Genomic DNA, 12,824 nt, shown 5'->3' with positions numbered 1-12,824 from the left:
CATCCCAGGTGTAGAAGTCTTGGGGAAAAGAAACCATCAACCAAGCAGCTCTCGTTGCTCTTGTCCCCGTCCAGGACCACCAAACCATCCTGAGGGCCTGGGCTGTCAAAGACTTTGCTCCAAACTGTCCTCTCTACGTTCAGATCCTAAAGCCAGAAAACAAATTTCATGTCAAGTTTGCTGGTGAGTTGGAGCAGCTGCACAGCAGCTCTTGGTCAGCTGAGAGCCCTCCTGGACTGGCAGGAGGCGGAAACACCCTGTGCCCAACACCACCCCAAAACGACCCCATTCCTGGGCCCTGCCAGCCAGGGAACCCATCTGTCCCCCTCCCCTCTGTGATGGTCCCCTCTGCCTTTCAGATCACGTTGTGTGTGAGGAAGAGTGCAAATACGCCATGCTGGCACTGAACTGTGTCTGCCCTGCCACCTCCACCCTCATCACGCTGCTGGTGCACACCTCCCGTGGCCAGTGAGTGCTGTCCCTGCCCATCCCTGCCCATCCCTGCCCATCCCTGCCCACCCCTGCCCACCCCTGGGCCTGCAGGGATGGCAGAACTGAGGTCTCTGAGCTCAGGGCAGAGAGGATGGGGTCTGGGATGGGGCTGGGGGGCACAGTGGGGTCTGGGGCCCCCATCCAGGTCTCGAGCAAAAGCTCAGTTTGTAAAGGGACCACACCAGTGCAGGTGGGCTGGGCAATGCCAGCTTTCCAGAGACTGGAGGTAAAAATATCTTTGTATTGGCACGGTGCTGCTGGCAGGAAGGTGAATTCACAGCGCAAGCAGCACCAGACCCTGCAGGGTTTTTTGGTGGGTTTATGTCCAGCATGGCTGGAAGGAGCACTGCCAGCACAGGGGAGCAGTGGTGTGTGCCCTGCACTCCTTGGCCAGTCAGAAATGTCTGAATTTTGGGTAAAGTGCCATCAGAACAGCCATGAAACATCCTTGCCAGATGTCTCCCGCCCCATGCTCGGGGCTGTTTGCCAACACAGGCTCTGCACCCTCCCCCTGCACCCTGCAGGAGCCCTCGTTAAATAAAAAGGCACTTAAAACCCAAAATGAAAACGAGCTCATCCTCGGCGAGCACCGACAGCTCGTGGCCATGTGTCACTGTCACCCCCCTGCTGCCGGGCTCCGGGGCAGCTCCAGAGATTGTTGGTGCTCTGTCCTGGGATCTGGCTGGAGTCCTGGGATCTGTGCCAGCTCCGGGGGTCCCATCCCAGCTCCAGGGGTCTGTCACAGCTCCAGGGGTTTAACCCAGCTCCAGGGATCCCACCGTCCCATCCTAGCTCCGGGGTTCCCATCCCAGCTCCAGGGTTCCCATCCCAACTCTGGGGGTCTGTCACAGCTCCAGGGGTCTAACCCAGTTCCACGGGTCCCACCATCCCATCCCACCCCTGGGGGTCCCACCCCAGCCCCAGCAGATCCCTCCTGACTCTGCCGTGCCTGCAGGGAGGGTCAGGAGTCTCCGGAGCAGTGGCAGCGGATGTACGGGCGCTGCTCGGGCAACGAGGTCTATCACATCCGCATGGGCGACAGCAAATTCTTCATGGAGTACGAGGGCAAGAGCTTCACCTACGCCGCCTTCCACGCCCACAAGAAGTGAGGGCGGGGGGCTGGGGGTCCTGCTCTGCATGCCTGGGCTCAGGCCTGGGGGGCTGCCGGTGCTTTGTGTGGGGACAATGCCCCGGAGGGGTTTTTGGAGGGGTTTTTCTCCAGGACAATGCCCCGGAGGGGTTTATGGAGGGGTTTTTCTCCAGGACAATGCCCCAGAGGGGTTTTTCTCCAGGACAATGCCCCAGAGGGGTTTTTGGAGGGGTTTTTCTCCAGGACAATGCCCCGGAGGGGTTTTTCTCTGGGACAGTGCCCCAGAGGGGTTTTTGGAGGGGTTTTTCTCCGGGATGATGCCCCAGAGGGGTTTTACTCTGGGATGATGCCCCTGAGGGGTTTTTCTCTGGGACGATGCCCCGAGGGGTTTTTGGAGGGATTTTTCTCCAGGACAATGCCCCGAGGGGTTTTTCTCCGGGACAATGCCCCGGAGGGGTTTTTGGAGGGATTTTTCTCAGGGACAATGCCCCGAGGGGTTTTTCTCTGGGACAATGCCCCGGAGGGGTTTATGGAGGGGTTTTTCTCCGGGATGATGCCCCAATGGATTTTTCTCCGGGATAATGCCCCGAGGGGTTTTTCTCCAGGACAATGTCCACGAGGGGTTTTTCTCTGGAACATTGCCCCGAGGGATTTTTCTCCAGGACAATGCCCCGGGGGGGTTTTTCTCCGGGACAATGCCCCAGGGAGGTTTTTCTCCTCTGGGAATGCTCAGCCCCTGCTCCCGGCACAGGTACGGTGTCTGCCTGATCGGCATCCGCAGGGAGGAGAACAAAAGCATCCTGCTGAACCCCGGGCCGCGGCACATCATGGCAGCGTCGGACACCTGCTTCTACATCAACATCACCAAGGAGGAGAACTCTGCCTTCATCTTCAAGCAGGAGGAGAAGCAGAAGAAGAAGGGCTTTGCGGGCAGGGGCAGCTACGACGGCCCCTCCCGGCTGCCCGTGCACAGCATCATCGCCAGCATGGGTGAGTCGGGGGGCTCGGGGGGCAGCAGGAGCTGGCACACCCCACTCCATCACCTCCCCCACGTTTGGGTTCCCTTCCTCCCCCACGTTTGGGTTTATTTTGTGGTTTTGGGTTTATTTTGTGTTTTACACGCTCCTTGCCACACTCCCCCTCTCCCTGAAAAGCCCTTTCCATGCTCTCTCCCAGCCATCTCACCAGTAAAATACATCTTTCCTTGCACCCTGGGTGCTCTCAGCAAGCTCAAATATCATTATTAAACCTCGTGATGCCTATTATCATTAAGGGTATTTGCATAAATGCCCCAAGCCTGGATTTAGCCCCCAATTATTTCCAAGGCTGGAAGAAGAAATGCCGTGGGGCACATCCTAAATCACGTTTATGATTCCCAAAGCGAGGAAGAGCGCAGCTCTCTCTGCAGCCAGCAGTGCATTTGTGCAAGTGAAAAATACCATGAGTCATTACTTCCCTCTTGTATCTGGGGAGAACAAGTTTTGGAGGAGCTGAGCCACACGAGCACATTATATTTGAAGCAAATAATTTATGTGTTTGTACTCCTGAGCAGCAATTTGCATAGATTATCCCCCAGCAAGCCTCAGAGTGCTTTGCTGAGCCGTGTTTGTCACAGTTCTCGTCACACAGCTCCTACACAGAGGGACCTTGGGCAGAGGTGATGAGAGGGACAGAAATGACGTGAGTGCCAGCAGGGCAGCGGTGTTTGGCAAGGGCTCTGCTTCTTGGGACACTCCATCGATGTGTTTGGGTTTTGGAAGCTGCTGGAGGACAGGATGAGGAAGTTTCTCTTGTTCCCTGTTGGATATCAGGAAAAATTCCTTCACAGAAAAGGCTGTGATGCATTGGCACAGCCTGCCCAGGGCAGTGGGGGAGTCATCATCCCTGGAGGGATTTAAATGACGTGTAGGTGTGGCATTTGGTTGATTTAGTGGCAGGTTGAGAGTGCCGGGGGAATGGTTGCGTTCAATCTTAGGGGACTTTCCTGTTCCTTTCTCAGAATCCTCAGAGGATTCTGAGATTCTAAGAGCTGGAGCTGCTCAGGAGGGGTGTGGGAGGTGGGTGAGGACATTGCTGCCTGCCTGCCTCTCCCTGGGGCAGAAGGACGTCCATGGGAAGGGCAGATGTGGTTCCTAACCTGGCTGGTGTCTCCCAGAGCCCCCGAGGAGCTGCGGGCAGGGGTTGGGCTGCAGGGTTGTCCTCTCGGAGATACATCAGCATGACAAAAACCCCTGCAGGTTTGGCAGTTCAGGGAGCAGCAGGTGGAGCTGCGAGGGGAATGGAGAGAAGGACAGACCCCAGGGACCGCTGAGCCCTGGGGAGATGCTGCACACGGGTGGAGCTCACCAGTGGGGGCTCTACCTGTGCCCACGAACAGCTGAGCATCAGCTGGGCTGCCTCACCCCCGAGCAGGGCTCGGGGACAGGAGGCTTTTGAGACATTTCCCCCGCTTAGAGCGTGTTCTGTGTCCAGGAACAGTGGCCATGGACCTGCAGAACACCGAGTGCCGCCCTGCCAACAGCAGCAAGCTGGCGCTGCCGGCCGAGAACGGCTCGGGCACGCGGCGGCCCAGCATCGCCCCGGTGCTGGAGCTGGCTGACACCTCCTCCCTGCTGCCCTGCGACCTCCTCAGCGACCAGTCCGAGGACGAGATGACGCAGTCGGACGAGGAGGGCTCGGCGGTGGTGGAGTGAGTGGCTCTCTGTCGGTGGAGATTTCTCTGCTTCATGGTGGCTGCTCCCAGTTTGTTCCAGTTTCAGAGGCACTGGGGCCCCGGGAAGCTCAGGCTCAGCCCCTCCTGGTTTTCCATGAGCGCTCTGTCCCTGCATCTTTACAACCTCATGGCAAAAAGCACTCCTCAATGTGCATATTCAGGGAATTCCCAGCTGCCGCGGGACAGTTTTGCAGGGCGTTTGCCAGTGTTGCTGTTGAGTGTTTTCCCCAGCATCCGAGCGTTGGATAAATGGAAAGCTCTCCCCGTGTCCTCACACAGGTTTCTCTCTGCTGCAGGTACGTGAAGGGCTACCCCCCAAACTCGCCCTACATCGGGAGCTCGCCCACCCTGTGCCACCTCCTGCCCGAGAAAGCCCCGTTCTGCTGCCTGAGGCTGGACAAGGTGTGCAGGGGCTGCGGGGGCTGCCTGGGGCTGAGCCCCCAGGACGTGTCCGCTGAGTCCCCGCGCTGTCCCGCGCAGGGCTGCAAGCACAACAGCTTCGAGGACGCCAAAGCCTACGGGTTCAAGAACAAACTGATCATCGTTTCTGCGGAAACAGCCGGCAACGGCCTCTACAACTTCATCGTCCCGCTGCGGGCGTACTACCGCTCCCGCAAGGAGCTCAACCCCATCGTGCTGCTGCTGGACAACAAGCAAGTACTTCTCCACGGGTGTTCTCCCTCCCACAGAACCTCCCTGCGCTGCCCCGGGCATTTTGTGCTGGTGGTGGGAGTGTGAGGGGGCAGCGGTGCCACCGCTGGGTGCCTGGGCTGGTCAGCCCTGGGGTTTGGTGTCTGTCTTTGCTGCGTGGACGTGCTGAACCACCTCGCTCTCTGTGGCTCTCCCCCCAGGCCTGAGCACCACTTTCTGGAGGCCATCTGCTGTTTCCCCATGGTTTACTACATGGAGGGCACCATTGACAAGTAGGTGTTTCCACGTGTGGCTGTCGTGCCCGCATTGTTGCGTTTGCCCCGGCCCAGCCTGTTCAGTCGCCCCGTGAGAAGCCCCAGGGTTGGTAGCGTAGAGCTGAGCCCACCTTGGGCTTCTCGAGTTGTCAACCCCTCCCTGGGAGATGGGAGCAGGTGAAGAGCAGGTCGGGAGCAGCCTGGGCTCGCCGTGGAACCCCTGTGCTGCTTCCCTGTGTCGTTTCCAAGGGCTGACCCTGCGCTCTTCTCTTTGGGGACTGCCCAGCCTGGACAGTTTGCTGCAGTGTGGCATCATCTACGCCGACAACTTGGTGGTGGTGGACAAGGAGAGCACCATGAGTGCCGAGGAGGACTACATGGCAGATGCCAAGACGATTGTCAACGTCCAGACCATGTTCAGGTGAGGGCTGACCACTGCTGGGGACAAGGCCAGGAAGGCTGCCAGAGCCTGGCGTGGTGGCTACGCGCAGTGGGACACATCTGGCACTGGGTTTGCTGAAGGAAGCAGCATGTAACCAGCTATTTCTGACCTCAGACAGGACAGGGATGACTGTGGGCTGCCTCAGGCTTTAAATCCTCTGAGACAGCTGCAGGACAGCAGATCTCTTTCCATTGCAGGCTCTTCCCCAGCCTCAGCATTATCACGGAGCTGACCCACCCCTCCAACATGAGGTTCATGCAGTTCCGAGCCAAGGACAGTTACTCTCTGGCCCTTTCCAAGCTAGAAAAGGTAAGAGGAGGTCGTTCCCATGTCCAGGAAACCCGATCATGTCTCACACATTTCCATGGAGAAAAAAATATCCTCCTTTTCTACAGTGCAAAGATGCTGCCCTGGTTTCCTCCTGGCACACCCACCAGAATCATTACACCTGTGCCCTTCCATTGCCATGAGTCCTCCAAGTTCCTGTGCAATTTGAGCTCAAACTTCCCCTTCTTCTTGCAGAGAGAGCGAGAGAATGGCTCCAACTTGGCCTTCATGTTCCGGCTGCCCTTTGCAGCCGGGAGGGTCTTCAGCATCAGCATGTTGGACACGCTGCTCTACCAGGTGAGATGCAGCCGTGCAGCTCTGGCCTGCCCTTGGCATCCCCCAGGGAGCAGCTGAGCAAACCTTGCCCTGGTTTCCTGCCCAAATGTCTCCCCAGTCCTTCGTGAAGGATTACATGATCAGCATCACTCGGCTGCTGCTGGGCCTCGACACCACGCCGGGCTCCGGGTACCTGTGTGCGGTACGTGCCAGATCCCCTTGGCATGAAACTGCTCTGGCTCTGGTGGCATCTGTCACCCTGTGCGTGGGGTTGGGGTTCCCCTCTTCTGAAGAACTGGGGTGGGAACAGCATTGCCAGGTCATTGTTCCCTTCCATTTTGGGGAGCCTCAGTGCTACCAAAAGCCACCAAGGATCAAACTCCCTGTTTTGAAGGCTGAGGTCAGAAATTGCCCCTGATTTTCTTTTGGGATGGTGGCGGAGCAGCCCGAGGTGCACACGGGGGTCCATGTGGGTGCTGTGTTCCTCAGATGAAGATCACTGAGGATGACCTGTGGATCCGGACCTACGGCCGCCTCTTCCAGAAGCTCTGCTCCTCCAGTGCCGAGATCCCCATCGGGATTTACAGGACGGAGTCGCACATGTTCGCCACCTCCGAGGTAGGGCTGGGAAGGGGCTGCTGGTGGTGCCAGCCAGGCTGGCATCCAGGAGGGTGTCGGTCCCTGGTGCACCTCAGATTGCAGCAGCAGTGGGGAGGGGAGAACAGGGGATGGAGAATTTTTGTGCTCATCTCGTTAGAGTGGCTGCGCTGGGTGGTGGCGTCCTGGGTCCCCAGCTGGGTCAGGGTCAGTGCCCCTCTCTCCGGGCAGATGTTCTTGGCACGGCTCTGCCACGCCACTGGGCACCTTGGGGAGCAGGGTGGGCACAGCAGGGCTGCCCCTTTGCTGGACTGACTCGTGGTTTTCCCTTCCTCCTCCCCTGCTGCAGCCCCACGACATCCGAGCGCAGGTGAGTGCCGCTCGCGTCCGGCCGCGCGCTCGGGCGCTGCCTCCCCGTCCCACGCCCCCGCCTGGTCCCTGGGCTGGCTCTGGCCACCCAGAGCCACCCCGTGCTTTGTGCCAGCTCTCAGCCCTGCTGCCAGCACAGCGCTGCCTGTCCCCACGGTAGGGAGACATTGGCTGAGCCTCAGTGCCCTGATGTAATTAACTGGGATCAGGAGCGAGGGAGGGAGCCGGCGTCCCTTTAAAATACTTTCAGTTTTCAACTTGAAGCGGTAACAGGGAGCTGAAAGTTGACGTTTAATTAAATGCAGTCCAGCTCCTTGAGATGCTTTAAAAGGCTTCATTAATGAACTCCTGCTCACCCCTGGGGATTGCTGGGTCAGACGTGTGGCAGCACAGATGCTGTAAGAAGGAAGAGAGGGAGATGAGGGCATGGCTGTTCCTTGGGCAGATGCCCCAGAGGCGATCCTGTGTGAGGTGTCAGGTGCCCACAAGACTCCCCTCAGCTTATCCAAGGGCTGCCCCATCCCTGGATGTTCAAGGCCAGGCTGGACAGGACTTGGAGCAACCTGCTCTGGTGGGCCATGCCAGGAGTGGAACGAGATGAGCTTCATGCTCCCTCCAATCCAAACCATTCTGGGATTCTGTGAAATCTGCCAGCCCGGCGGCTCTTGCAGTGCGGAGACAAAGTGCTGGGAGAGCCCATTTGGGTCAGAGGAAGGACCCACCCCGTGGGAGAGATCCCACCCTGCCAGGCACAGGCCAAACCCCTCTCGGCCACCCCCCATCCCGCGTGACCTGCTGGGCTTCTAGTCACAGATCTCAATCAATGTTGAGGACTGCGAGGACACCAAGGACGTCAAGGAGCACTGGGGCATCAAGACGAGCCACCACCGCAACTCGTGCTCCAGCGACCAGTCGGAGCACCCGCTGCTGCGGCGCAAGAGCATGCAGTGGGCACGGCGGCTGAGCAGGAAGGGCAACAAGCACTCCAGCAAGACGGCCGAGTGGATCAGCCAGCAGCGCCTCAGCCTCTACCGGCGCTCCGAGCGGCAGGAGCTGTCCGAGCTCGTCAAAAACCGTATGAAGCACCTGGGCTTGCCCACCACCGGGTACGGTAAGTGCCGCTCGGCCGAGCCGCTCTGCGGCGCTGCCTCCCGCCCGCGGGCTCCTCAGGTAACCCCGACCCCCGTGCCAGCCTGACCCCGACCCCTGTGCCAGCCTGACCTTGTGCCAGCCTGACCCCGACCCCCGTGCCAGCCTGACCCCGACCCCCGTGCCAGCCTGACCCCGTGCCGAGCTTAGCTGCCGGCCGCGCTCCGAGCGGCGCCTCATCCCCCCGGCTTGCTTGTGCTTGTGCAGACCAGCGGCTCCAGGCTGGGGTCCCGCCACGCAGAACCCCCTCCCCTGCCACCCCCGGCCAGCTGCAGGCAGCCCACCCCCCGTCCCTGGGCTCTGGGATGGCTCCAGGCAGGAGTTGGCAGTGGCAGAGCGGCCCTTGTGCCTGCAGCAGGACCCGGTGTCCCCACGCAGCCTCGGGGCACGGGGCCCCGTTTGTCCCCCACTTTCCAGCCATGCAGAGATGGTGGTTCAGGGCGACCCGACCCCAGGTCAGCACAACCCTTGTGCCCAAGAGCCCTCGTAGGTCGGCAGGGAGAGGCCAAACCCCGTCAGCTGGCGCAGCCCCCTTTTGTTATGGACTTTAATCTGTCGTGAGCTCTCCGTGGCAAACCTTTCGGTAGCTGCAGGGCTGAGTTGCTTCATTGCGTGTGGCACCGGTGTGTGGCTGTGGCAGCCACAGCGCTCAGGGTCCCTCTGTGCAGCCGCATCTCTCGTCGAGCTTCTGACCTGCCCGTCGGTGCTGGCATCTGTGTCCCCTGGACAGCTCCCACCCCTTGGTTATGACAAACTCCGTAGCCCACAGCTCCCTTTGTTTGGTTTTGTTTTTGGTTTTTTTTTTCTTTCTTTCTTTCTTTGAAGCCATCCTGTGCTGCTGCTTGCTTGCTCCATCCTCCGGGAGTGTCCGTCCACCCCGTACTGGCCCCTGCCCACACTCAGGCTGGCAGTGAGCCCCAGCTGGGATGGGCGCTGATTTTGGGGGTGGGATTCCTCCTTTCCCATCTTTAGGCATGGGAAACAGGAGGAGATGTCCAGAAGTGCAGTGCAGGAGGGGTTGGAGTGGGGGCTCAGGGGGTGGCTGTGGGCACTGCCAGCGTCCCCAGGGAGAGAGGCAGGAGAGGTGGCTTGTGGTGGGCTGGAACGAGGACAGGGTCTGCCAGGCAAGGGCTTGCAGTGGTGTACCCCCCTTTCCTTTTTTCCCTACATTCCCAGTGCCAGCAGTTCCTGTCATAGCTCCAGGGGGGCTGTCTGGCCTCGGTGAGGCTTGGGGCACAGCCTGGGGTCAGCTCAGGGCTGGCATCCTTGTCCTGGCCCATCTGGCAAATTTTGGTTGAAGCGAACAGTGTGTGGGGGGGCAGAGGGCAGGGACACAGGGAACAGCGTGGGGACCAGCAGCTCCTTGGGCATCCAGCGGTGCTGGGGCTGTGTGCTGTCACCTTGTGTCACCGTCAGTGTCTGGACACCCGTGGACAAACGTTGCTCTGCCTTCTGCCCCTTTCCTTTTTCTTTTGCTCACGTTATCGCTGCAGCGCAGGAGCTCGTCTCTGATATTTGCCAAACCATGGCTTGCTGACCTCTCTCTCTCTCTCTGTTTATGTCTGTGCCTTTCCCTGTATGTTCTGTAGAGGATGTAGCAAATTTAACAGCCAGTGATGTGATGAATCGGGTAAACCTGGGATATTTGCAAGGTAATTCCCTTTCCCTGGGAGTCCCCCGTGACTCATGGCGTGCAGCGTACAACAAGATCATGCCAGCTAAGCCCAAACCTCACCCTTGCCAGTTTTCACCTTAGATCCCCGAGCTTTCAGCACTAATTTGTTGGGTGGCGTTGGAAAACCAATCAGTGTCCTGTGGTGGTGATGCAAGCTCAGGGCTCTGCCTGACCAGGGAGATAGAAACCGCAGGGACCCTTTTTTAGCAGAATTCCTACAGGGAAATCACAGCCCTTGGCTTGCTTTAACAAAACCCTCCCTCCACGGCTCTGTGAGGGGGTTTTGGGCTGTACAGCCACTGGCAGCTTGAGGAGGGGACAAGGAAGGGTTCAGCTGCACCAGAGCTGCCTGTGCATGTTGTGATGAGATGCTGGAGCTCCTGCTGGGTCAGTCCAGGGCAAGGCAGCGCTTTAAAAATCCCTTTGCACCCCTTGGTTTGCCTTCCTGGACCCCTCTCTAGCATTAGAAGACCCCATTTTCTGACCAGGGGTGCTGGGCTCAGCCCAAGGCAGCAGCAGTAGCCACAGGGGCCATTGGTGCTGCAGCCACCCCGGGCACCTTGTGGGGCTTTGTGGGACCACCAGGTTTTCCCATCTTTTTTTTCACCTTTACACCACATGGAACACGCCCTGGAAAGGATCTTTTTTACCTCAGCAACCCCAAGATTAGCAAAGGCCCATCCCAGCTTCATTTTTGGCTTCACAAGTCCAGTCTGAAGGTGAAACGTTGGCATTTTCCTTACAAAGTGTGTCCTTCATCAGCCAGGCAGCCCCAGCTGGGGCTCATGGAAGCCCCAGGCCAGCAGAGTATATTGCTGGGGGCAGTGGAGGAGCAGCAATATACTCGGTGTGCTCAGCAGGGCCTGGCTTGGCTGCATGGGGTCAGGAAACTTCCATGGGGCAGGGAAACCTGCCCAGAGCCAGAGCCCGTCCCCACCTCCCTGTCATGTCCAACCCCGTGTGCCCCGTCGGGCCCCAGGGTCTGTGTGCCACCCTTGCCCCGGCATTGCCACCCCACCCCTGTCTCCCTGTAAGGCTGAGCACTGGGATGGCCAAAACGCCCCGGAGGCCCCAGGACAGCCTGGCACAGCCTGGGGGTCCCAGGCAGCATCTCCCCACGGGTGGCCCCAGGTCCCCCGGCTGCAGCACCTTCTGTGGTCCCAGAGGTGACAGGGACGTGTCTGAGCAGCAGCTCGCAGGTCTGCTGTCCCCTGCACACACTGCTGGACGTGGCACAGCCCTGGGGATGCCCCTGGGCTCGTCTGGGTGTGCCCTGGCAAGGACACCTCGGGAGGAAGCATTCCTGTGCTGGGTGGCTGGAGCTGCATCTGAGGGCTGGAGAAAAGCAGGTTCAGCCCCGTGCCAGGGTGAGCTGGCACCCCTTGTCATTGCTGAGGCTGTGCCCACCGTGGGGCAGGGCAGCCTCTGACTGGGGGATCCCCCACACCAGGCAGGGGGACAGCAGGGAAGGGGTGGTGGGAGCAGCAGGAGCAGCTCCCAGCCTGGACGCCCATCCCAGTGCCGGGTCCTGGTCCTGCTGCCCCCAAAGCAGCCCCGTTTGCTCCATTTGCACCTCAGAGGGGCCTTTCCCAAAGCCTGGAGAGGTGTCCCAGTGCCAAGCCTTGCGGCGAGCTGGTGTCCCCCCGTGCTCCTCATGCTGCCCCGGTGTCCGTCTGTCCGTCCCCTGCCCGCCCTGTCCATCCACACCCCATCACCCTGTCTGGAAATGGTGTCACCTGTCGCAGCTTCCACCCCTCCCTGGCACCCGCAGCCTCGCACCCCCATCCATCTCACCATGATCTTGTTCTTGGCTATTCCGGGGAGCACAGGGGCCCCCCCGTCATCGAGACCCCCCCGTTTGCCCCCGTGGGTGCTGCTGGTGGTGGCCCTGAGCCCCCTGTGGGAGGTCACTGTGCTTTAGAGCCGTCCCCAAAATGGCATCGACGGCTCTGAAAGTCCACGGAGGCCATTTCCCCTGGGCAGGGGAAAGGAGCAATCCCTGGACTAATGCTGGGCCTGGATGGTGCAAAATGGAGGAATTGAAGGGGAGAGGTGGGCAGAGCGTTGGGGCGGTCCCGGGGGGGTTCAGCTGCCCTGAGCCCGTGGTTGGACTTGTGCTGTACCTGACACAGCAGGACTAACCTGTTCCCTCTTTTGCACTGCACCAAGGTAAGACATCTCACTTTATTTCTGGGGAGGGAGTGGGGACTTTGGAGAGTCACCCCTGCCAGTCCCCCGGGCCGTGCTGCGGTGGGGACAGCCTGGGGAGGTGAGGAGGGAGGTGGCAGCGACGTTCTCGTGCCCTCCTGGTGGCAGCGGCATTGCCCACGGCTTCTCCTGCTGAAGGGACCCATTTGCCTGGATGGGATCTGCCAGCTTGCCTGTTGGGGTGTCTGTGGGGGTGTCCCTCCCTCACCAGCCCTGCCCCTCCTCTTGCAGATGAGATGAACGACCACCAGAACACCCTGTCCTACGTCCTGATCAACCCGCCCCCTGACACACGGCTGGAGCTCAACGACATCGTGTAAGTGTCGCCTCACCCCGTCCCCAGAGTGCCCCAGTGCCATGAGCTGCCCCCATCCCACTTTTTCCCAGGATTTCTCATAAATACCCACGGCTTTTGCCTCTTTCCCAGTCCATTCCACCTCCCTGTGCTCCTGAGCAGAACTCAAACCACCTCAGCCCCATCTTAGCTCCCACGGGCAGCGTGGGATTTTCCTTTGGCTTTGGCCACTGAGCACTGAGGAATAACTGCTGATTATTTATTATATTATTTTATGGCATTTACA

The 12,824-nt window shown here is 59.6% G+C and overlaps 1 protein-coding gene across 7 annotated transcripts in view; it reads left to right on the top strand.

Moving 5' to 3' along the window:
- Positions 1-12,824, top strand: part of KCNT1 (potassium sodium-activated channel subfamily T member 1) — a 75,088-nt gene that overhangs the window by 62,010 nt on the left and 254 nt on the right. For 5 of the 7 annotated variants that reach the window (XM_021543623.2, XM_021543630.2, XM_021543629.2 and 2 more), the window contains 17 exons: positions 75-183; positions 360-468; positions 1,448-1,597; positions 2,334-2,572; positions 4,055-4,271; positions 4,592-4,697; positions 4,776-4,948; positions 5,147-5,218; positions 5,487-5,621; positions 5,840-5,951; positions 6,165-6,266; positions 6,364-6,447; positions 6,735-6,863; positions 7,192-7,212; positions 8,019-8,322; positions 9,950-10,012; positions 12,475-12,559. In XM_021543623.2, the coding sequence (XP_021399298.1) occupies positions 75-183; positions 360-468; positions 1,448-1,597; positions 2,334-2,572; positions 4,055-4,271; positions 4,592-4,697; positions 4,776-4,948; positions 5,147-5,218; positions 5,487-5,621; positions 5,840-5,951; positions 6,165-6,266; positions 6,364-6,447; positions 6,735-6,863; positions 7,192-7,212; positions 8,019-8,322; positions 9,950-10,012; positions 12,475-12,559 (2,210 nt within the window). The remainder of the gene's footprint in view (positions 1-74; positions 184-359; positions 469-1,447; positions 1,598-2,333; positions 2,573-4,054; positions 4,272-4,591; positions 4,698-4,775; positions 4,949-5,146; positions 5,219-5,486; positions 5,622-5,839; positions 5,952-6,164; positions 6,267-6,363; positions 6,448-6,734; positions 6,864-7,191; positions 7,213-8,018; positions 8,323-9,949; positions 10,013-12,474; positions 12,560-12,824) is intronic. The other 2 variants (XM_021543624.2, XM_021543628.2) reach the window with 1 other exon arrangement.

Source organism: Lonchura striata, chromosome 22, assembly GCF_046129695.1.
Source record: "Lonchura striata isolate bLonStr1 chromosome 22, bLonStr1.mat, whole genome shotgun sequence".
Lineage (NCBI taxonomy): Eukaryota > Metazoa > Chordata > Aves > Passeriformes > Estrildidae > Lonchura > Lonchura striata.
Note: the sequence above shows the minus strand (reverse complement) of the source record. Positions and strands in the feature narration are given on the sequence as shown.